The 24459-nt window shown below is 41.0% G+C and overlaps 1 protein-coding gene across 1 annotated transcript in view; it reads left to right on the forward strand.

The window, feature by feature from the left end:
* fat3b (FAT atypical cadherin 3b) overlaps window positions 1-24459 on the forward strand; it is a 70200-nt gene that overhangs the window by 20672 nt on the left and 25069 nt on the right. The window contains exons 7-33 of the mRNA XM_013914243.1: window positions 3125-3186; window positions 4196-4510; window positions 5887-6097; window positions 8439-8575; window positions 9105-9380; window positions 9596-9806; window positions 9941-10155; window positions 10397-10555; window positions 11104-11225; window positions 11327-11509; window positions 11605-11719; window positions 11843-12124; window positions 12459-12809; window positions 13119-13292; window positions 13395-13925; window positions 15484-15848; window positions 16172-16325; window positions 16888-16995; window positions 17082-17265; window positions 18644-18864; window positions 19477-19929; window positions 20132-20266; window positions 20382-20775; window positions 21637-21833; window positions 23580-23733; window positions 23820-24053; window positions 24216-24394. Of these exons, the coding sequence (XP_013769697.1) occupies window positions 3125-3186; window positions 4196-4510; window positions 5887-6097; window positions 8439-8575; window positions 9105-9380; window positions 9596-9806; window positions 9941-10155; window positions 10397-10555; window positions 11104-11225; window positions 11327-11509; window positions 11605-11719; window positions 11843-12124; window positions 12459-12809; window positions 13119-13292; window positions 13395-13925; window positions 15484-15848; window positions 16172-16325; window positions 16888-16995; window positions 17082-17265; window positions 18644-18864; window positions 19477-19929; window positions 20132-20266; window positions 20382-20775; window positions 21637-21833; window positions 23580-23733; window positions 23820-24053; window positions 24216-24394 (6122 nt within the window). The remainder of the gene's footprint in view (window positions 1-3124; window positions 3187-4195; window positions 4511-5886; window positions 6098-8438; window positions 8576-9104; window positions 9381-9595; window positions 9807-9940; window positions 10156-10396; window positions 10556-11103; window positions 11226-11326; window positions 11510-11604; window positions 11720-11842; window positions 12125-12458; window positions 12810-13118; window positions 13293-13394; window positions 13926-15483; window positions 15849-16171; window positions 16326-16887; window positions 16996-17081; window positions 17266-18643; window positions 18865-19476; window positions 19930-20131; window positions 20267-20381; window positions 20776-21636; window positions 21834-23579; window positions 23734-23819; window positions 24054-24215; window positions 24395-24459) is intronic.

Here is a 24459-nt window from a genome sequence, read left to right on the forward strand (position 1 = left end):
TGTGTGTGTATGTGTATATATGTATTAAATATGGCCTGAAAATGACCATATGTAGTCTGAAATGTCTTGCCCTATGGTGTGAGGACGATCATGAGGAAGTTTGTGGATCAGCCTAAAACTAGCCTAAATCTTATTAATGTTCTTTAAGTGGGAAATACACCCCTCATAACACAGTATGTAATTTTGGATTGCCCACAAAGTTCCACTGCTCATGAAGGCAGATACAGGCCCAACTCAGTTTGTCAGTGGACATTTAAATGATTCAGAGAAGGCTTGGTAGAAAGTGCTGTGGTCAGAAGAAACCAGAATCAACCTTTTTGACATCATGTGAAATGCTGAGTCTGACCCAAAAAAACACAGACCCCCTCAGTCATTTATGGAGGTGGAAACATTATGCATTGGGACTGTTTTTCTGGTATGGAACAACTTCTCTGCATTGAGGGGCCAATTGACAGGGCCACGTAGCATAAAATCACAGATGAGAACCTTCCCTGAGCCAGAACACTGATGAACATGGGTTGTGGATGGGTCTTCCAACATGACACTGACTCAAAACAGGCCACCAAAGTAACAAAGGAGTAGCTAAACGGGAAGTACATTAAGGTCTTGCCTAGCAACTCTCCAGACCTCAATTCTATAGAAAATCTGTGGAGGGAACTGAAATCTTGGAGTTGCCAAGTGTCAGCTATAGGATTGTCTGTAGAAAGTGTCTGTAAAGAGGAATGAGCCAAAATCCCTCTTGAGCAACGCAGTATCACGGACAAATGTGTAATAGACATGCCAGTCCACCGTATCCAGTTCACAAATACATATTTCACTTAATGACATTCAAATCACTTTAGAATTTGAAAGTTTTTCTTCAGTATTTTTAGTTTTTTGTCTTTCTCTATCAAAATGAAACAAACCATAAAAGTTGTTCATTTCTTTGTGAGTGAACCAACTTAAAAAATTATCAGAGGACCAAATAATTATTTCCCCCACTGTAAATATGCTACTTATGAATTCTCCCCATTGAATTCTTCCTGATTAGCAGACACATGACAAGAAGGTTGGCAACAAAATTTAAACAAATGATAGAAAATTTTAAATAAAAAGGGATATGTAAAAAGCACGTTTTCCACATTATGTTCCAATATCAAACAATAGAGGGAACCAATGCCACTTAAATAATGTATTGCTGTTGTATCCATCACGTTAACCTTGTTGATTTTTATTTTATAACATAAAGCAAAACCTGTCACTTTTGTGTAATATGTAAAAACAAAAAGTCATAATTTGTCATTGGATCAAACTGTCTTTGGGAAAATTACAATCTTTCTAATGAATCGTTTGATTTTGATTTCTACATCTTAAAGGGATTAAAAAAAAAAAGGAAGATGTTCCAGTATGAATACTTCAAACTTGAAATTAAAAATTTGTTTTTTTAGTGTAGCTCGAATTAGAAAATAAATGAGGTGTTATGCGGGTAAGAAGAAAGCGGTGAACTGAAGTTTGTATAATGATTTAAGACAGACCACTGGACCATCACTTTTTGTGTGTGCATGTGAAAGTATGGGTGGTGAATTTTCAAATTATTGCTTCTTTGTCCAATTAAAACTGAGTGTAGTATGACTGCAGATGTGCTGCAAGCTGTAGATCATTGATTTTTATCAGAGTTGTTATTCGCGCCGTGTTCTGCTGAACAAGCCCCTCCTCCTCCTTCCAGTCTGTCTCCCAGAGCTCATGACCGCTGCTCTAGATTTACTCCTAATTTGCTTAATTGAAGTTAGCCTGCATAACAAGCTCAAGGTGACACTGTGATATGTGCAAGCTTGGGAATGTGTGTGTGTGTGTGTGTGTGAGAGTGTGTGGTGTGTATGTGTGCGCACACCAGGATTTTAGTCTACCCATTGAGCGTTTACTGCACAGCATTTTAGGCACCCAGACTAATCCTACCCCTCTGCAACGCTTCATTACACCGAAACAAAAACACTCAAGCACCACCAGTCACCAGTCAAGCACACTTGCTCTAATAACTTCACATAAAAGTGCACGCAGAGGGATTTCTGTAATATATACTTTTTAGTTATTGTGTGTGTGCGCTGTGTGTATATGGATGTCATTAGTTGCACAGACATGCTGTTACTCTTTAATTATAAGCACCTGCTGTGAGTGAAAAAAAAGGATACTGCAGTACAACAAAGAGAATTTTTTTTTTTTACTGAAACAAGAATCATCAGTGACTTTTTCCCTTTTGCATTTGTTTGTGCATCTTGGGGTAAAATAGCTCCAGGCTAAGACAAATGTTGACTTACGGTATCTTAATGTCCCGAATCTGCTTATAGATCAATGCTTGTGTTTCTTCCTTAGTTTCCTTGTTTGTACGAGTAATGTCTGAGGAGCTTTTTGTTTTATTTCCAAAGTTTTTACTGACTGAATCTGGCAGTTATTAAGAAAATTCAGTTACTTTGCTGGGGCTTACCTTCCTATTAGGGACAAAAAGCATGTGGCCTCATTGTAAATCATTTAGGCAGGCAGCGTTTTGAATAAGCAGTGGGAAAGGTTTCCAGGAATTGAAAGCTAATCAATATAGCATACTATGAAAAATCCTCAGCTACTATGAACTAAGTGAAAACATGGCTGTATGTGCATATATGTGTGTGTGTGTGGGGGGGGGGGCTTTTTAGTTGTATAATGAAAGAACGTTAATAGTTAAATCAAATAATAGGAAAAAAAATAGCATCAAGAGAATATGAAGTTGTCATTGTGTCTGATTTCCAGTGAAGCCTGATACAGTTTGTCACACCATCCAACCATCATCTGAATGAAGCTGATCGATCAAAGCTATTATGTCCTGGTGGCTTGAAAGCCAACTAAATGACCCTCAGTTATCCAGTACCGTTTGTGCTGAATGTGAATGGCTCAGTTGGGGTTGTAGTATGTAGTTTTTTTGGTGATGCTTACATGCATGCGGGCTTACGCATGCATAAATAAAGTGACTCTAATGACAGATATATATTTTTTTTCTATAAAGCCAGTGCATATTGTCATGTACAGTAAATGTATAGTGCAAGCAATAAAAGCAGTTTTTATTTGTTATATACAACTTTGCTTTTATTTTTCTTTTTTTAAAAATGATTTTTAGGTCTGATCACAACAACAGCGAGGAAACTGGACAGAGAACAACAAGCTGAACACTTTTTAGAGGTACAGTAAAGCCTGAACCATATTCATAGGTTCATATTGATATTATTTATCCAGGCCTGCCACTTGCCATAACCTACTATTAACAAAGACAGGGTGGAGGACAACCCTGGCAGACCCTCAAGGCTCCATAAACTGTGATGAATGGCTGTAGTTTTGGGCCCCAGGTTTGGGATTTTCTAAATGTAATCATTCATCATTGGTTATCTTCTCCACTCAGGACGGGAACAGGGAGGAGAGGAGTTGGTCTGCCCAGCGTTTGATAAGTGCAGACACTAGGCATACAGATAGCTGGGTGATTACCATTTCTGTTGCTCCTGCAGCTCTGCATACAGATGAACCTGATAATCACAGATTCTTGACTTTGTGGACATGAACAAACTTCTATTCCCCCACACTTCGCTTACAACTTATTAAATGCCATTGAATTCACGAGCACTTTGCCTTTCTACAAAATGGAATGAAATAACCTGCAGTTGACCCACACGATTGCACCTGTGCGCTTTTGTTATGTGTTCTATTGTATGCCCGAATTGCCAATTGAGTTGTCCAGACTCATGCTGCCTTGTTTAGCTCCCATACTTAATAAATGTATGGCAGCACACTACAAAGTGAAAGAAACAGTAGAGAGAAAACTGCCAAGAACATATATTATTGTGGCCAACTTGGAAAGAAACAAGTAAAGAAGTCTTTGTTAAAACATTGTTCTGAATATCACCCATGCATGCCACCCACTGCTCAGCCTGACTGCTTATGCTGTCTGTAATTAATAGCCTAGTGAAGAGTCAGGCTGGCAGCAATGGTGTTCACCCCTATCTGATCCAATTGATCCGTGATCAGCCCTCTGCCACCGCCTCCAGGGGATCAATAATACAAAGAGATTTCCCGTGAGCTCAGCTCCACGTGGCCCTGCCCTCACACAGCATGAGCAAGATTTACGATATCAATAAAATGTATGTACTCCCTAGTAAAATCCCATGCATTTGTGTGCTTGTGTTCACGTTTTTCCCAGATTACAGTAATAGATGGCCCGGTGACCACACGCCAATCTACTGTGTGGGTCATAGTTCACGTCCAGGATGAGAACGACAACCCGCCCACCTTCCCAGAGGTCACCTACCGCATCAGCTTGCCCGAGCGAGACAGGAACAAACGCGGGGAACCCGTGTACCGTGTCTTCGCTTACGACCGTGATTATGGCGCCAATAGCAACATCACCTACAGCATCATTAGCGGTAATGAGGACGAAAAGTTCAGTATCAACCCCAGGACTGCTATGGTGTCGTCAAAGAAGATGGTAACAGCAGGCAGCTATGACATCCTCACTGTGAGTCTCTCATATCAAATATAAAAGCTATCCTCGTTTTTAAAAGGAAAGCCTGTATTTGAAATCTGTGGGGAGATATGGCAGACAAAAGCCAGCACTCAGTAACAACAGTCTAAATTGCTGAAACGGCCTTCCTTGAGATAAGACTTTAAGGCACAGTGCTGCTTTTTTTCCATGTCTTGAGTGCTGCGTTTTCAATTCCGTTTCTTACAAACTAATCACAGCCAGTGTGCGCTTGTTAGCTCCTAAGGCTCTGCTTTCAGGGAAAGTTGGCAGAAGCAAACGCAGTAACTTTGCCATGTTTCATCAGGCAAAAGCCCAGGTACTGGAGCACACACATTATTCTATTGCCAATAAATTCAGCAGCAGAGTGGAGGGGTTGTGGGGTGGAGTGGTGTCGATGGATACTAGGTGGCATGATAGATCTTAGTTGATCTAGCATGAAAGGGTACTTGTGGTCAGACTAATATTACAAACAAACACAAATTGCATTTTTTGCATCCATATTTATACACTGGCCAAACTAGTATTGTATTTGTGTTGGGTGTGAAAAAGGCAGACCAAGCTATTGAAAGCCAGGTAGTGAGGCTCATCTCATTAATCTGCATTTGTTGGGATCAAAGTTTTTGTATGGATGGGATGTTATTGCTAGGCTATAGATGTAGTTAATCCACTCTAGGGGCAGTCAGTCAGTGCAGTGGTGATCAGTATAGATTATGATTGTAGGTTTCGTGGTCTATGAAGTGGAGAGGAAAGAATTCTTATGTACTCAAAGTTTTTGGTTGGCCTGAATACATGCATACTAATAACTTAGGAAGTAGTGGTAAGTCCTCCATTTGCTTGTGTTGGTATGGTGGCCCTGAAAGGTCAAATGCATTGCAACTCAAAAAACAGAAAATAGAAAAACACTGTAAAATCAGATAAAAACACAACAGAAATGGAAAGAAAATTAAGCAAACATCATGAAACGAAATAAAAGTGTTTCTAGAGGGAAACAATAATGTGGCGGAACTACTGCAAAGAGTAAACGGCTAATACCAAACGTGTATCTACAATATTATATGAATCATGTGATTTTAATGCACATATTGATATGCAGCTTTTTCTTCTTTACATTACCGATGAACCCTCTGCTTCGTTTGAGTGTGTCTCAGTGCAATCCTTCGCATGTTTTGGTTTCTGTCACTCTCACAGCTTGTTTTGTTTCATGATTTGTTATTTGTTTGTTTGTTTTTTATATTTCTGTTGTTTTTCATTCAGCACCCTGAGGCAACTGAAATTGTCATTTTTCTATTTGCTGGTGGTTTCATAAGTTGCAGTCCATTTGATCTCTCAGGGCTACCAAACTAATTTATCTATATTGTTCCTTCTCTTAGATAAAAGCGGAGGACGGTGGCGATCCGCCATTATGGTCTACTGTTAAACTTCATGTAGAGTGGATTCGTAAACCTTCCCCCTCACCAGTGCCCCTACTGTTCACCCAGCGGTACTACAATTTCTCCATTTCGGAGACAGCTACTGTTGCCCAGCCAGTGGGAGTCGTGGCTATCAGCCAGTCCAGCACACCTGTCTGGTTCACTATCATTGGTAAGAAAATTAATATAAGATACTGAACTAACAGAGAGCCAAAGGACAATACATACTCTGAATTTTCTCATAAAAGTGTCCTGGTTACACTAATGAAAAGTTACAAAGTGTTTCTTGATAGTGAGTTAGTAATAAATTGTTCTAGTTTTCATCATTATTGTCTTGACTCTGGTAAAAAAAAACCAGATCTCCTCCCTGGTTTTTAATAGAACAACTAAGGAATATTAACTTTTATTTGATAGTTAACATTAAATAAAAATGTAGAGCTGTTAAATCAAGAAAATATGTTTAATATTTAATTGTTCTTTTTTTAATAGACAGAGAAAATGCAATGTGCAAATGTTTTTCCCAGTTCATTCTTAGTGTTAATGTTAGATGAGTAATCGTACAGAAACGGTTATTCATATTTCAGATAGTTTTAAAAAAGAAAAGCATTGGGGATATTTTATTTCAAACTTCCAGAAGTAAGCGCTTATCACCCACCCTTAGCTTAAGTATTCTAATGAAAAGTCAATTTGTATCACTTAGTGACACATATATATGTAAAAACGTCAAGAGGTCAACTTTGCAGTGCTGTATATAAATCATCCAAACCTTTGATCACAGGGATATCCAGACTTCATGAATATTTATATTCTCTTTTTTCTTTCCTCTCTCTCACCTTTAAGGCGGGCGCCCTGCCAGAGAAATGTTCTACATTCCTCAGAATGCATGTGGAAGAAACTGCTCGCTTGACACAGGTCGGGTCAAAGCTAATTTTGCCACACCTTTTCCCCCAAATGCTGCAGGTTTGAAGAAATTAAGGAAATCAAGGAAATGTAGCACGCAGTTCCATGACCTTGTTTAGCCAAAGGCAGAAGTGATCGATCTGAGTTTGGAATAGTAATCTCACACAGCTCCACTAATACTATGCGGTATCATTATCTCTGCCCACACAAGACAGGTTTGTGCTATTAGTTCAGCTACATTGTAGCTACTTTGGAAAGTTGCTGCATTTCTGATAGAAGCAGCCTGTAATGATACTGCTCCCCCTTCCATAAGGCCTCCATACAGTATTTTTATAAAACAACAGGCTATTTTAATGTTTCCACTTAAGGCTGAATTCAAATGCACCTCACTGTTTTTTAGCAGTTATAGATAAACCTTACAGTGACTAAAACAAGTACTAAGAAATGTGAGAGGAATTGCTCTTACAGTATAAATGACCCTTCAGAGATTTAGCACCCACATTTTCAGATGCTCCTTAGATTTACAAAACTTCACAGAGCTCTAGCCCAGGGCTTTACTGTCAAGCCCGGCAGCATTAGTATTTCGGATCACTCTCACTGCTTTGTGCATCATTGGTCAGCCACTGCAAACAACTGTGGAGCTGAAACTGCACTGAAGCGTTTAGCAACTAAAGAGGCAGATTGTATTCCTCTGGTGGAGACCAAAGCCAGATCTGAAAATATGGGATACTTTGCTTACATTTGTTAGGGGCCATGTACAGTTTGAGAGTTTTGCATATAATTGCTTTTTTGTACTGCATTTCTTTTGAATCACACTAGAGAAATATTTGTTCTTAATCATTTTTATGGCACTGAATGTGATTTTGTGATATAGATAGACAGAAGAGTTTGATTCTTATACGGCTTTCTTATCGGGCGTGCTCTTCCTGGATTAATAACAGAACTCTGAGGCATCATTCCACCCTGACAGGAAAAGAAACTAGTGATTACATGCTGTAATTTTCTTTTTTCTCAATGCTGTGAGACTGATCCCTCGTAGTGTTGAACTGACCCACTGCTCTGCCATGAAAAGTAGAACAAAAAATAAATAAACAATGTGAGATCCTGTATTTTGCTCCCACTCAACACGCATCAGTGGTTGTGTGAAAAATGCCCAATCAGTATTCATATGCTGAGGGGTGCTCAGGCTCCCAGATATCTCGGGAGAGAAGCTGGAATGAGAGGAAGGATGGTACCGAATACCTAACACATATCACTCCCCTCCCTCACTTTAATCAAACATTAAGCCTTTAAACTGTACACTCGCCGCCCGTGGAAAAGACCCTGCTGCAGGTTTTTGATCTCTGAGATGGGTTGTGTTTTGGAGTGATAAGACAGATGTTTGCGTGGCTGTTAACAGCTCTCAGGCTGCCAAGTGGGTTTGGTGCTACATCACATTGCATTTCAGTTCATTTTATTTCACAGTCCCTCCAGCTCCAGACGAAGGCACCTGGCCAAAACAATTACACAGTAATAACTTAGAGCACCTGAGTCTTATATGCAGTGCGAATACTAAAAGGCTGACACTAAGTGTGTGTACGGGGGATGGGTGTGTGTGTGTTCATTTATTCCAGGGAGCTTTGACATGCAGTTTGACCTCCAACTGGGGGTGGGGACTCTAGTCGTGGCCAAGCCCCTTGATGCGGAGGTGCAGTCTGTGTACAACATGACGGTACAGGTGACAGATGGGACCAACTTTGCCACAGCACAGGTACACAGAGTTTTGATTTGTTATGCACTGGCACTGCCTCTCATACGCCCCAGACCCACATCAAATTAAATTATTGTTCCCTCTTTTCACGGGGGAACTGTTTACGCTCAGCTTCGCTTCCTCTGCTTGCGCTCGGTTTTTCTGAAATTATCTCATACTGACTATGAAATGTGCTTTTGTTGCCCTGCTTTGACATTCCCTGTGCTCCTGCTGTCGGGGCTCCCCTACTGGGTATATCTTGTAAGGGAAATCCTTGATATCAGAGAATTAATGGGATTACTCTGGACAAATAAAGGTCAAGATACAAAAAGAACCTCATGCCTCTTGGAGAACGCTCGCTCTGGCTTACCAGTCTGCCATTAATAGGGCCTTGTCTTAATGCAAATAGTGTTCAGTTGTGTCTGAGCCTTGCATTTACTCTACAATTGGATTGAGGATTGTCAGTTACCGAAGCTAATTCGACTCCTATCGCTGTTTGCCACTACGCTGACTATGCAGATTTCCCCTTTCCTATCTCTTCATCATTCAGGTGTTCATTCGAATACAGGACAGCAACGACAACCCTCCAGTTTTTTCTCTACCAACTTATGATGTCAGCGTATCTGAGGACATACCAGTTGACATGGAGCTGCTGCGGGTCAGAGCATCGGACATTGATGAGCGTGCCCGTTTGAGCTTCTCCATCTATGGCAGCGTAGACCCGGCCAGTATGAGGCTGTTTAGGGTCAATCCTGGCACAGGAGTCGTCTACACCGCAGACAGGCTCGACTATGAAGCCCGGACACAGCACATCCTCACTATTATGGTGGGAAAGGAAGCATGGATGACAATCTGTTCGTGTGTGTGTGTGTGTGTGTGTGTGAGCTTGGATGTTACTGTGAGTCTCTATGCGCCACTGTGCTATCCAATAAATTATGTCCGTTTTGGCAACTGTGTCTGCCTCACTTAACTTTTGCTGATTTTGTTCTTTTATCACCTCGTACAGCTCTATCCATATTCATCTCTCGTTTGCTGCTGTAGGTCAAGGATCAGGAGTTTCCATTTAACCGTGACCTAGCTCGTATCCTGGTGGCAGTGGAAGATTCCAATGATAACATTCCCTACTTCACCAGCACCGTATACGATGCTACGGCCTACGAGACTTTTTCTGTCGGCACGTCTGTAGTGCAGGTGACGGCCCTAGACAAAGACAATGGGATTAATGGGCAGCTCACCTATACTATAGAAGCAGGTACGGTCCAATGTGCAAGAAGATTATTCTCATTTTGATTTGTATCTGTGCTTGTGTTTTAAACAGTGTAGTGACCTGTGATTTCTTTTTGTATCCTCCTTTAATAGTGTCTGTAACCTTTCTGCTACTTTCAGGTAACACCGGTGGTGTGTTTGGCATTGATAATACCACAGGCCTTATCTTCATTGCCAAGGAACTGGACCTCACTTCTTTAGGCTTTTACACCCTCAGTGTGCGCGTCACAGACAGTGGATTTCCCCCATTAATGGCCACCGCTTCAGTTCGCATTTCCTTGATCCTCTCAGACTTCTCCAAACCGAAATTCTCTCAGAAGGAGTATCAGGCTGAGGTAAAAAAATAAATAAATAAAAAATAAAGTTAGAGATAAATTACTGTCTGAAGGGAGAAGGCTGGAGACGGTGGGAGAGATAGGAGGAATAAAGACAGCTTGGAGGCGGTATGTGTGTATAGAGGTTAAATGTCTAGACAGATATACAGGAGGTAAGAACGGTATTTTTCTGGAAATGGTCTATACAACTCACTCAAGTTCTGAAAATCTACCTGTATATTTCTGCTCTTTGGCTTTATAGATTATGGAGAACAGCAAAACTGGAACTTACGTGATCACTGTTAGCGCCCTCAGCCGCTCAGCACTCATTTATGACATCACCAGAGGCAACGAGGAGCGCTGCTTCTTTATTAACCACCATACCGGTGTAATCACTACACGCAAACCGCTGGACTTTGAGGTTTGTTAATGTTTTTTCTTTTTTGGTTATATATTAGATGTATAGATGCTTAGCAGTCAAACAGTGGGTACGAGGGGCTTCCGTTCTGTCCCAAGTGCATTTTGTAGGTGTGCCTTTGACCCAAATATATAGTCAGTCATAAAGAATTATATTCAGCCAAAAAAAGCAACAGCAAACAAGCAGTCCTGGAACAGATGGTGTGGCCCTCAGAGCCGTAATCAGCATTACATCTAATCACTCACTGTGATTAGATGAGAAAAAAGTAACTGAGAGTGCATAAATATGCAGAGGTTCTCCAAGATGCTTCTAACAAGCTGTCATTTCAGTCACTTGTTTGAATATACCCTGAGGACAAGGTATTGTTGGAAAGGGAAAGGATGGTAACATGAAATATTTATGTGATTTAATTTCTATTTCCAAAGATTTATAGCATTATTTTTAAAGCCACTGTCACGTTCTTCTTTATGCAAAAAAAAAGCTGGCTTTACATCGGATCTAAATTGAATTCGTTTTTTAAACAATTTCACTGGATTTCTTTGCTTTGCCAGCAAACAACATCTTACTTTCTGGTGGTGCGTGCCCTGAGCATGGCTGGAGTGGAAGCCAGCACCTCCGTCATCATACAAGTAGTAGATGTGAACGACAGCCCACCTGTATTCCAACAAATCAGGTATTAGTCGTTGTATCAGTTGTTGAGTGTTAAAAAGCGATTTTCTCGACCGACCTAAGAAATATTTGACTGACATCAGCGTTACCTTTTTCTCCTAACAGGTATGTCGGCGTAGTCAGCGAGGCTGCTCCAATCAACAGTGTGGTCCTGGCAGAGGACGGTAACCCTTTGGTCATCCAGGCAACTGATAAGGACCGCAACCACAATGCCCTGTTAGTGTTCGAGATCATAGGTGAGACTGCTCGGATGTTCTTCAGCGTGGACTCTGGGACTGGATCGATCCGGTAGGTGATAATGCTGTGCAGAAGTTGCATCACTATTGATCTGATTAATTTCCTTATAAGTTGATATATAATGGGTTTGTTTAAATGATTTTTAGAACGATTGCCAGTCTGGACTATGAAACCTTCTCTGAGTTCGTCTTTCGGGTTCATGTTAGAGATAGTGGCCAGCCTCCACGGGATGCTGACAGCCCAGCAGAGGTACTTATAAAGGTAAGCAAATAACATATGAATCAGCTTTCATTGTCTCATAAACAACTCTTGACTCACTTTGAGTTCTGCGTTATCGTAGTCATTTCTCAACATTATTTTCACTCCCTGTGTACCACGTCTTAGGTGATCAACATCAATGACTCGCCCCCTAAGTTTTCCCAGGACACTTACGAGACAATCCTCTTGTTGCCTACCTACATGGGTGTAGAGGTTCTTAAGGTTAAGGCTCTTGACCCCGATATGACCTCTGACCCCACACTTAACCCTGACAAGTCTATCACACCACAGCTGCTTTACTCTTTGGTGGATAGCAATGTGGAGTTCTTTTCTGTTGAGCCATACACTGGACTTGTGACCGTCATCAATCAGAGCCTCAATAAAGACCGTTATCGCTTCAATGTGAAGGTAGGTCTTTAGTGGACATGACATACCATTTGAAAGTCTTTTCATCATTCTGCTATCTGGACTAAGCTGGGCAAACATAATAATGATTTCCTCCAGAAGGTCAGATTCCTGGGTCAGTGCAGAGTTGTGCACATAGAGCCCAAAATTATGTGGTGACTTGTTACGGGATACATCATCTGCATGACTCAGGATTTTCTGACCCAGGATTACATCCAGAATTATTTTACTGTTTATATTAAGAAAATAAGGGCAGTCAAATTGAGCTAAGAAAAAACCTCCAGCATTACATTCTCTGCTATAGCTAATTCTGACTCATTTATCTTCTTTCTTTCAGGTTTGGGATGGACGTTTTTCCAGCATGACACTGGTCACGGTGCTTGTCCGAGAAGCTATAGACAGCGGAATTCTCTTCACCTTCCCAGTTTACTTTGCCTCCATCCCAGAGAACATACCCAATATCACCTTAGCGACTGTGGTGAGCACAGTTGGTCACCGCCTCAACGAGCCACTCAAGTACACTCTGCTGAACCCCGTTGGGCGCTTCAGCATTTGGCCCACTTGTGGAGCAGTGTTCACTACCGGTGTGCCTTTTGACAGAGAGGAGAAGGACAGTTATGAATTGGTGGTGGAGGTCAGCAGGGAAGATGAAATATTGAGGGTGGCTAGGGTGATCGTGCAAGTACAGGTAGGTATGGAAATCATCTGCCTGCAAGCATGCTTCTAGTTGTTGCTTTTTCTGTCCATCCTTCACACTTACAGTAATGCAGACTTGGGCGTATTGGGGCAGTCATGTGTTTTCAATTCTTTTGGTTTAGAATGCTTTAAATACGTTTTACATTGTTGCTTGAATGTGTTTTTGTTATAGACTAATTTGGTAGGACAGTGGTGCAGTGGTCAAGAGATTGCGGTGCAGACTTTGTGTTGCTGAACAACATTAACCCTCCTGAGCTTTAAAATGACCCCATTATGTTTTTCTTAAAATCCAATCTTCTAGGTGGAGGATGTAAACGACAACTCTCCACAGTTTGTGAACCTTCCCTACTACGCTGTAGTGCAGGTAGAAGCACAGCCAGGATCAAGTGTTTTCAGGGTCTCAGCTACTGACAAAGACTACGGTCGGAATGGACAAGTGACGTACAGCCTTAAGGAGCAGCACAGAAACTTTCAAGTAAGTAAAACATCTTCCCTTATTTTATATGGGAGGCTTTAAAATGTTATAATTTTGCAAATTCATGAGTTGGACTGATTAATGTCTATAAATCCCATGCAGGTGCACCCTGTGACAGGAGAGCTGACCTTAAAGAGAGCCTTCGAGGCAGATTTATCTAACGCAGAGTACAAACTGATCCTTGTGGCGACTGACGGTGGCTTCCCTCCTCTGTCCAGTGAGGTGGAGCTGCCTGTTAGTGTAGCAAATAAAGCTATGCCAGTATTTGACAAGCCTTTTTATGGTGTCACCGTCAAAGAGGATTTGGATGTCTCCACCTCCGTCTTGTGTATCAATGCCAGTAGTCCCGAGGGCCAGAGCGTCATCTTCACCATCACAGATGGAGACCCATCCCTCCAGTTTGACATTGGCTTTGATACAGGAATCATCCGTGTGATTTACCCGTTAGACTATGAGACCACACAGTATTACCGTTTAACGGTGAAGGCTACCGATACACTGACCGGAGCTAAGTCGGAGGTCGATGTGGACATTGTCATGCTGGACGTGAACGATAACCCACCGCTGTTCCTGAACACCTCATACTCAGCTGTGCTCTCTGAGAACTCCATGATTGGAACATCCGTCTTACAGGTGTGTGTGTGTGTGCGTGCGTGTGCGCATGCCTGTGTTTGCTGAGTTAGTCCAGTGTGTACTCTAACTGAATGAGTGTTTACACTTAAGAGTCACTTCAGCAGCATTGCGGATGGCTCATTTATTCATGAGAAGATGGTGTGATATTTGCCTAGAAATTTCCCAGTGGAAGTGCTTGACCTTTAATACAATAGTGCTCTTTTTTCATTCAGGAACATATTTCTGTTTACAAGATGAGAACATCATATGATTGAATTTGGATTTTTCTCACATCTTTTTAAGTCAGTCAGCAAAATACTGTAGGCCCGTGTCCCTTTTTACTAGCATTAAAGTGTAAAAGAAACAGATTTAAGAACAGAGGCTTATAATCACTGAGCCTTAAAATATGCTTTGCTCTTGCTCTGTGGTACTGCAGTGTTGTTTACCATGTGGGTCGTATTTAACCTGATCAAAAGCACATCTCTGCCTCAGCAGTCAAATAACAAATTTCTGGACATCCAAGAAGGGATGCCAAATGGTTTGGTATCAGTACATGAAACAATCGCTAAGAGATGACCCAAGTTTCTGTTTATTAGCTCTGAATGGCTATAATGGGCAAAATATAAAGATAACTTTGATAAATTAAAAATCTTGGTGGTCCTCCTTGGTATGAAGGTCAGCTTTTTCAACTTTAGTGAAAATTGGGGAGAAATGTTTGGTCTATAAATGTACGGCATCAGTATGGCAACCACATCAGTTAAATTAACACAAATTAAATTAACATAAGCTTGGTGAACTGAGTTTTCCCCAGGTCGTTGATGAACAAATAGGTGATCTGACTGGCGCAGCCTGGTGAAACAGTGCGGCCTCTCATTGTTTTACAAGACAAAATAATTATTTGTTTAAGTCTAAGAAACCAAAATGCCAAAATATATTTTTGCTTATTTCAGTGACCTCTAGGGGTTATGTGCTGTGTTTTTTGTAGTTTCTCAATATCAAAATATCAGTTTCTCGATACCTATTTATTATAGGTACAGCTGGCCTTCATATATTTGAAAATCATGCATATGTTTTAAAAGTTAACTGCACAAACTCACTTCCAACTTTGACCCAATTGTAGCATTACATTGCTCAAGTCACAGATATAAAAAAACAGGGGACCAAATTTCAAAACCTTTTATATTTGTTTAAAAGAGCTGCACAGACTCCGACAGAAGTAAAAACACTTGGAGCGCTATGGCCGACTAATCTGATTTTCTGTTTGGCTTCCATATGATTGTTCCACCTCCTTCTTTAACATTATATCACAACTTTTAATATTTTTATATTTTATTACTTTATTTTTGTAAATAGAGTTGTATCTCAGCAAAATGTTCACGCTGAATGTTAAACAAATGCTTTGACAAGGTTTTACATGTCTTTCTATCCTATTCTCAGTAAAATCTGGAACGTTATTTACTTTTTCAATTGGCTGCAGTGGTGGTGTTGTACCCACAGAGTATGTGTGGGGTAAGCAAATCAGCCCTTATCTTGAATAATGCATGAGGCAGGACACAATTGAATGTAACTCTCCGTGTAGGTGTTTGCCCAAGACCAGGACACAGAAAAGAACGGCGTGGTGAGTTACCAGATCCTATCTGACATCTACAACAGCACCGACTACTTCAGCATCGACAGTAACAGCGGGCTGATATACACGGCACGTCTGCTCGACTATGAGCTCATCCAGCGCCACAACTTCATTGTCAGGGCGACGGACAGCGGAGACCCTGCCCTTAGCAGCGATGTTACTGTCTCTGTGACTGTAACTGACACCAATGACAACCCACCTAATTTCAGCCAAATGCTGTACGAGGCCTTTGTCAGCGAGCTGGCTCCCAGAGGACACTTTGTGACTTGTGTTCAGGCATCAGATGCTGACATCTGTGATGCCAGTAGGCTGAGGTAAGGAAAAAGACGCTTTGAGAACTTACCGATTCTGTGTTTTCTCTGTAGACTTGATTTACCTTTGAACCTAGATGCAAATCCTCTTTAAGAATTTTTCAGATTGTCACCTCTTGAAAAGCACAGTGCGGTGTTTTGGTTTGCTAAAATCCCAGTAATCCTGGTTCAGTTTCACACGAGGCTTTATTTAGATTTTTCTCAAGCAGTTTTGGCTCAGCACCCCTTCAAGACAAGTAGACACTTGTAATTTGCAGCACCTCTTGAGCAAAATAACTTTGTAGACCGTAAGCAACACAAGCTCTCTCTTCTTCCTCCGCCTTCAGGTACAGTATTCTCTCAGGAAATGAGAAAATGACTTTTATGATGGAGCCAGATACGGGGGTGCTTCGTCTGTCTAACAAGAGGAGACAAGGCATGAAACTCTCCTATCAACTCAATGTGTCCGTGTCGGATGGAGTCTTCACCAGCACTGCTCAGGTGAGACAACTTTTGGCTGTTACGTATTCGTTCTGTCAGCTGAAATGGGCTGACCTTCTTCACCGGACTGTCAAAATTATTACCAACCTTCGCTGCTGCTCAGTGTAACTGCTGTTTCTCACAACTGCCAGCTCCACAGTAGGAGGTTAATGTCTCGCCATATCAGATTTACTTTGAGGATAAGCTGCCAGCTGGAAAAAATACTCACATCTGTCTCTTAGTGGTAATTACAAATGGGAGATTTGAGGGGGGGTTGGGTCATATATCACACATTTCTGTTGCAATAACACATCACCCCATTCTTAAAGTTCTTCTTCTGACATGCACGAAATATGTGTGCAGCAGTTCTTCACGGAGGTGTCAGTATCTGTGTGTAATCCGTGTGTAATTCAAATCAGTAACTAATTGTTCACAACCCTGGTGTTCTTACTACTGCTTTGCCTTTTTGATTTGATCGTGTTTGACAAATCAGCCGGTGATGTTTGTTGGGATGGCAACAGCAGCATGTCAGCAGACAGTGAGGATAATGATGATGGAGTGATGTTGCGATGGTGATTCACAGGTGATTGTACGTGTCCTGGGAGCTAACCTATACAGCCCAGTATTTAGCCAGAGGTTCTACTTGGCTGAGGTCCAGGAAAATGCACCGGAAGGGTCAAAGGTCATTCAGGTAATTTCACTTTTTCAGTGCACTGAATTAATGAATACAAAATAACACAATGAGGAATATTGATGAATTTATGTGTGGACATACAGGTCCGCGCAACAGATGAGGACTCTGGACTGTACGGACAGATCACCTACTCGTTCATCAACGACCTGGGGAAAACTCAGTTCACCATTGATGCAGATGGGGTCATTTCCACTGTTCAGAAATTAGACCGAGAAAACCCTTTCAACAAGGACATGGTGCTAACTGTGATGGCCCTGGATGGTGGAGGTAACTGTTTCCCTAAAAAGCCATCTTCAAATCAGCTAATATAAGTAGAGATTCTCCGATTGCAATTTTCTTGGCAAATTTCATTTTCCTGTTTTATTTCTCCGCATGACCAAATTTTCTTTCTAATAACAATAACTGAGAGCATATAAAAATAAAAATCAACTTTTCTTCAACACAAAATATTTTTAAGTTTAAAAAGTTTATTTAAGTTATTTAACTTTACAGTTTCACCCCAAACTGCTCTCGATGAAATAACTGAAAATAAAGAGCTCTGCTGCTGGAAAGAGTTATAAAAAATTGACTGAAATTGAGCTGCTGTACACTCACCTTTACTTGGCCTTCACCTAAAAAAAGCAGGTGCAATAGATTTATATAACAAAAGTTGGTTACATACATCAACCCTTTCCTCTTTTTCACTTGTCTTCACAACTTTCCTGGTAACTGCATTGATGCTTCTATTGCTCATACAATTTCCTTCATTAGCTTTTTCTTTGCGGGGCTGCCCCTGCAGTTTACTTTGGTAAACGAAATGCCATCATTCACTTTCGGGAACGTCCATACTAACCATGCGTTAGCATGTTGCGTTGAAGGTGCATAGACTTTTTTCCTGTTGTGCATCGATTCATTAATCCTAAATCGATTTTTAAATATATATGAACTATTCCAACAACCGCCAAACAGTTAAAACAACAAATGAGAGCAAGTAAACGGATACCGCAAAAAGATGTAAACAGAAACTACTGAAAGCCGACATCTCACAGGTTCCGAAGCTGCGGGTTTCCTCACTCTCCGAGCAAAATACATTGAACCAGTAGCAAAAGAAGATCACAACTACACTTCACATTTGATAAACATCGTCATGAATTCCCTCTTGCTTTGGCAGTTTTGATGAAATCACACTTCCTGCAGAGCTCTTTCACTCTCTCGGTGTACTTCAAGAACAGTTTCCCCATCTTAAATCTCTGTTTTCTGCATTATTTGCTTGCTTATTGCACACCAGTCTACCATTGTGTTCAGCGCTGTCGCATGCTGTTTTTTTGTTGTTGTTGTGTTTTGTTTTGTTTTTCAAAAATGACCTCTGACAAGAAAGCCTCATTTTTGCTGTTCAATATTGAAGAAATTAAAATTTTTTTTGCCAAATTGGAAAACACTTAAATGTCTCTAATAAAACCTCTGTAACTGTAATGTTCGTTTTTTAAACTACTGCAGAATATTTTAATACTTCTGACTGTCTGAGTCAAAATTGAATCAAATCAAATCAAATCGAATTGGGACCTTGTGAATCAGAATTAAATCAGCTATAGAAATCAGTGATAATACCCAGCGCTAATCTGTATCATTTGTGCATATTAAATGTATGTGTGTTTTTATTTTCCAGGCCGTGCATCATTTTGCACGGTACGGGTGGTTCTTGCAGATGAGAATGACAACGCCCCCCGGTTCAGAGCAGTGGAGTATCGTATGAGCATTAAAGCAAATGTTGCCAAAGGTTCTCTTGTCACTCAGATCCAGGCCACTGACCCAGATGCTGGGTCTAATGGAAGGATCACATACTCACTTTACAGTGAGGCACGCCTATCTCTGGTCGATGTTCTGGAGGTCAGTGCATGTTGCTTTTCAACTTCTTTTTGACTGCCCTTTGTAAAAAGAAAATTAATATCTATGCAACACATAAAATCACATAAAAATGCAACCACATGCAAACTGCAACAAATTGATTTAAAACTCATTAAAGCACAAACTCTGTTAGCGGTAAACTTGATTTTCAATTAAGGAATGTTTTCACATGACCCTCCGTTCCCACTTCAGGGGATTAAAAGCCATCTGTTTGCTGTAGATTATGTATTTTTAATCATATAATCAAAATGATGTTGCATTAGGGTTGATGCTTTGGTCAATTTTGAAAATACAATTAAATTTAAATAAATGTGGGCTATAAATAAATCGAAACACCATGGAATTAAAGGAATATAGCTGCAACTTATAAACACTGTATGTCGCGGTGAAGCTTGAAGGGCATTGCGGTTCAGTTTGTGCGCATAAAACCGTGACGTTCTCCTTGTATTTTATTAATGTTAATCAAAATGATATAAAAATAGCAAAAACTTTCGTGGTTTGGAATTAAACACATAACTACAAATGTCAACAGTTTAAAAAAAAAAAACTCCCAAAAGCTGATTTAAATAGCCTTGTGATTTTGCTGGTGTTCAGGTGGAGCCAGACAGTGGCTGGATGATGACTAAAAGCACAGTGGACCACCTCCAGGGCACTGTGCTGTCCTTCTTTGTCAAAGCCACAGATGGTGGTTCTCCGGCTAAGCACTCCCTGGTGTCCGCCTTCATCCACGTAGTCCCTCCAGATGCATTCGTTCCCTCGTTCAGCCAGCCTCAGTACTCCTTCACCATCCCTGAGGACACAGCGGTAGGAACCGCCCTGGGGTCTGTGTACATGGGTGCTGGACAGACCGGGTTCTTTAGTGCAATCGCAGGGGAGACACTTGACAGCAACCAGGAGGGGACCTTCCTGGTGGAAAAGGAGACTGGTCTCATCCGTCTGGTGAAACCGCTAGACTATGAAGAGGTCAGCATCTTCCGCTTTAAAGTTGCAGCAACAACAAGACGAGACCTGATTGAGTCAGTCTCCACTGTAGATCTGGAGGTTAAGGTTGGTACCACAATGCACTGCAGAAGGATAGCATTTGCTTTCTGTTTTTCAGTTGAATAGGGAAATGTGCATATGCAATTATGGATTTTATGAAATAATTGCAGATTTATGTGATAAATTAATTAAAATAGTAAGAAGGGGGTAATTGTGCTGTCTTTTCATTTAGACTTTGTTCAGCTGAAGCAGATTTATTGTTTTATAGATTCTGGACGTCAATGACAACAAGCCGCTGTTTGAGACCAGCACCTATGTAGCCACGGTGATGGAGGGGATGCCTGTGGGGACCAGAGTGGTCCAAGTGCGTGCTCTTGATCCAGACTGGGGCTCTAATGGGCAGGTGTGTGACAGTCAGGTTAAACTGTGAATCATATGTTTGTGATACTTTAAAACAAGCATTTTTCTAAATTCAGAGAGCTACAGGCGCTGCTATGCATCCTTTATTTGAATTGCAGGTAACCTACAGCCTCGGTCCTCTGCTCACCTACAATCTAGACTTGACAAGGGATGCCAGCTTCTTCTCCGGGCCTGTGTCTACCACTTCTGTCTTTGCCATTGACAGTAAAACAGGTTGGATCACCACAGTGAGTCAGATGGACCACGAGGCCTGCTCCAGCTACAGCTTTGAAGTAGTAGCGTCTGATCTGGCCGAGTTACTGCCTCTCTCCTCCACCACAGTGGTGACCATCACTGTGTCAGACGTCAATGACAACCCGCCACTGTTTGAGAGGGAGCTGTACCGAGGTGCCGTAAAGGAGAGCGATCCTCTCGGTGAAGTGGTGGCCGTTCTGAAAACCAAAGATCGAGATGGCACGGATCAAAACCACCTCGTCAGCTTTTGCATCACTGGTGAGGACACTGAGACAACTAACAGAATGCTGTCCCGCGCACTCTGTGCTGCAGTAACTCTTCGTCTTGCAATGAGATGAGACTGTGCTGCATCAAAATCATTTATTGGTCTAACATGGTTTCTGTTCCAAAGGTCAAGTTATAAATTAATTTGAACTGATATGCCAAAAACAGCTTTCCTTTAACTTGTATTTTTTTTTCATTTTAATATTACAAAGTGCCCATTATACTATGAAACAAAAATGCTTTGTAGAAAACCTTAATCTACACTCATGTGAAGAAAAAAGAAGTTTTTGCACTATGACAGCTGGGACGGGCTCGTGGCTGATGGATAGAATTATCAGGCAGGTGCTTCTAATGAAATGCACTTGATGAATTGATCATTCTCGTTCACAACCTTAGCTATTACTTTATGCGTTCGCGCTTTAAAAAAAAAAAGAAAATAATAAAGAGCATTGCTTGGCCTCTCCAGAAAAACTCTGACCTTGATAATGAGTAAGAGCACGTCCATTCACAACACACTGTGTGTTAATGATTGCAGATGATGTATTTTGTCCTTGTTTTCTGGCATTTAAAAAATACAGATCGGCCGAGTGAAAGTGTCATAAAAGGTCAAACTTTTAAACTTTGAAGGGCCACGGCCGCTGCCCTACCCGTCTGGTTTACATTATGAAGATGGTTATTGATTGCACCAAAGGGTGCCTGCATCATTTTTTATGTGCGGTTGGAGAGAATCTTGTTCTCATTCATCTTGCGAATGAGTAATGACTCGCAGTTTGTTTACATTTAATACAATACATCTTCACTCCTTTCTTCACTTTTTAGTGTCAGCGCTTTAATTCTCATCTGTATGACCTCCAGGGGGAAATCCACGAGGAGTGTTTGGCCTGGCCCGTGTGCAGGGGGAGTGGAAGGTTTATGTGAGTGGTCTGCTGGATCGCGAGCAGCAGGACTGGTACCTGCTCAACATCACTGCCAGCGATGGCCTTTATGTCGCTCACACCGCAGTGGAGGTTACAGTCATGGATGCAAATGACAACAGACCCATCTGCAACCAGGTCAGGGATAAAGACAAATGGAAAGTGTGCAAAATGAAAATATGCAAAGTAAACAAACCGAGAGGAGCTTGTGGAATGTATAAAGCACTGCAGAGTAAATGGCTCTATCTGCTGTTTGTCTCCATATTCCAGTTAATTTTCTGTCTATAAACAGAGAGAATGCATTGCTTGTGACCATGCATGCAGTCATGTATGCTTGTTATTGAAAAGGTAAGTTAGGGCATTGTGTTTGTGGACTGAATGGGGAAAACAAAAGCTGTTTATCAAAGAAGGAATTTTTAATCATTTTATGTCTCATTTAAATTGTTTTCTTTTTCAATCCCAATGAGAGCGTCAAGATTAGTGGAGATTCCCAGTTCCCCCAATGATGAACTTTCTTTTGGGTAATCTTAACGCTGGCTTAGCTCTGAAAATTCAGCTGCGTTGAATAATGTTCAAATCTGCATATTCATGACTTAGTAAAGAAAAGTCTGTGGCTTCACGAGTAAAACTGGATTTGCTCACTTCAAATATTGATACTTTGTTCTAAAGTGCATCGAAGTTCTAACTCGCTGCAAATGAATTCAGCCAAATTGTCTTTGTTTTATATTTCGGGCCAAGTGTTGTAATTTATGTATAAACTGACTTTTCCATAGTGCTTTTATGGAGTGCATAATGCAGTCTTAATCTAATAACGTACTAAACCGATGAATGGTTCTCTTTGAATTACACAAGTTTGAGAATTTACACAAATAAAAGACAGTAATCATGATAAAGCCAATTAAGTTGAGTCCCTTGTGCTATTTCCTACCTTCCAACGCCAACATTCACCCTACATTTAGAGTTAGTCTCAAAAAGACAATCTAGGAGAGGAAAATCTTTATGAAATGAGAGAATAATTGGACTGTGAAGTCTTCTGGGGACTCTCCTTTAATTTAGTAAAATTCTGCAGTTCTTCAGTTTCACATAATTAGTTGAGAAACTTTCTTGTTCCCTCAAAACTCTAAACTCCTTGAAATGCTCCCTGTTCTCCTCTGATAGTCTTTTTTTCCCTTCTCGCACGAGCCAACACTATAACTACAAAGTGATTAGTCTGACGTTACATGGCGACAGCAGCAACTGGATCAAAATGACACTCACATTGCCACAGAATGAACTCTAACTGCTGTTTGGGCATCTTTTCTAATGTTTTTTTTTCATAGGAAGATTAGTAGTAGTAGTAATAGTAATGGCGTTTTTCTAGTAGTAACGATTTCAAACTCTTAGCTGGTGCTTGCTCCTTTCTTGTTTTTTTTTTGTTAAGTGATTAATCAGGATATAAATATTAGAAAATCCCCAATTTAATGCTTTGAATTTTTATTTTGTTCAACAAACAAAAATGCAAAGATGATATAAAACAAATTCTTGGCATTTTTCAAACCTTCGACTGGTTACTAGGTGTTTCACCTTTATATATTTTAAATCTGAACGTTAGAAGATTCAGCAGAGCCAACAGAGCAGGGTGGGGTGTGCTAAAATGCCGTTGCCGCTGCTGGTCCGTGTTTGATGAAATTGTGAGGCCACTAAGCTCCTTTTCTCCAGTCAGTCACTGGCAGAAATGGACACCGGGTGATAAAAGGGAACTTCTATTAGCTGGAATAATGGATCAAGTGCCCAGTAGTTGGATGTATTTTTAATGTATTAGACAGATGCATTTTTTAACTAGAATGGTTAGTGTTACTATTACTCTGCACTTTAATTTCTGCATATGCTTTTGTGTTATCACAGGCCGTGTATAGCACCTCTTTTCCTGAGGACATTCCCATTAACAAGGGCATTCTAAGAGTGGGTGCAACAGATGCTGACTCAGGCTCCAGTGCTGAGATCCAGTATTCACTGTTTGGCATTGGGGTTGAAGATTTCTACATGGATGCAAACACCGGTACATTTAAATATTTAATTTCAAGGGCTTGTAGCAAAAACAAACAAACAAAATCTCTTTTTATACCTCCCCATTTATGCCCTTAGGTGAGTTGCGTACAGCCATTGTGATGGACCGGGAATTGTCCCCCAGCTACAAACTCATCGCCCAGGCAACTGACGGGGGAGGCCTGTTCTGTCGCTCTGATATTTTTCTCAAAGTGTTAGATGTCAATGACAATGCCCCCCTCTTCTCATCCACTCATTACCTGGCGAGCGTGTACGAGAATGCTTCGCCTAAGGCTTTGCTCACCCGTCTACAAGCCAGCGACCCAGATGAAGGTAAGCTGCTGTTAGATAAGTAATGTCAGGCAGCGATGATGAATTCAGAAAGTTTTAAGCTTTAAATTATTTAAAAATAATGTACTGTTTGAGTGTCCGAGCAAGATTATGAGCCAAGATGTAATATATTGTGAACAGTTAGTATGAATGTGTTTTTTCCAGGTCTCAACCGTACAGTGCTGTATTCTCTGGTGGACTCAGTGAACGGGTTCTTCTCCATCGACCCGGTAACTGGAGTAGTAGTTCTGGAGAAGTCTTTGGACAGAGAGAGCCAGGACTCCTATCGTGTTCGTGTGGAGGCCACTGATCGAGCTGGACAACAGGGGGCGCTCTCCTCACAGGTTGGTGGGTAGTCCAAGTGACCCAGATTCAGTATTGATTGTGTCTACAATCAATGTTAAGTCTA

The sequence above is a fragment of the Pundamilia nyererei genome, unplaced genomic scaffold, assembly GCF_000239375.1.
Source record: "Pundamilia nyererei isolate P.nyererei 1_Seehausen unplaced genomic scaffold, PunNye1.0 scaffold00180, whole genome shotgun sequence".
Classification (NCBI taxonomy): Eukaryota; Metazoa; Chordata; class Actinopteri; order Cichliformes; family Cichlidae; genus Pundamilia; species Pundamilia nyererei.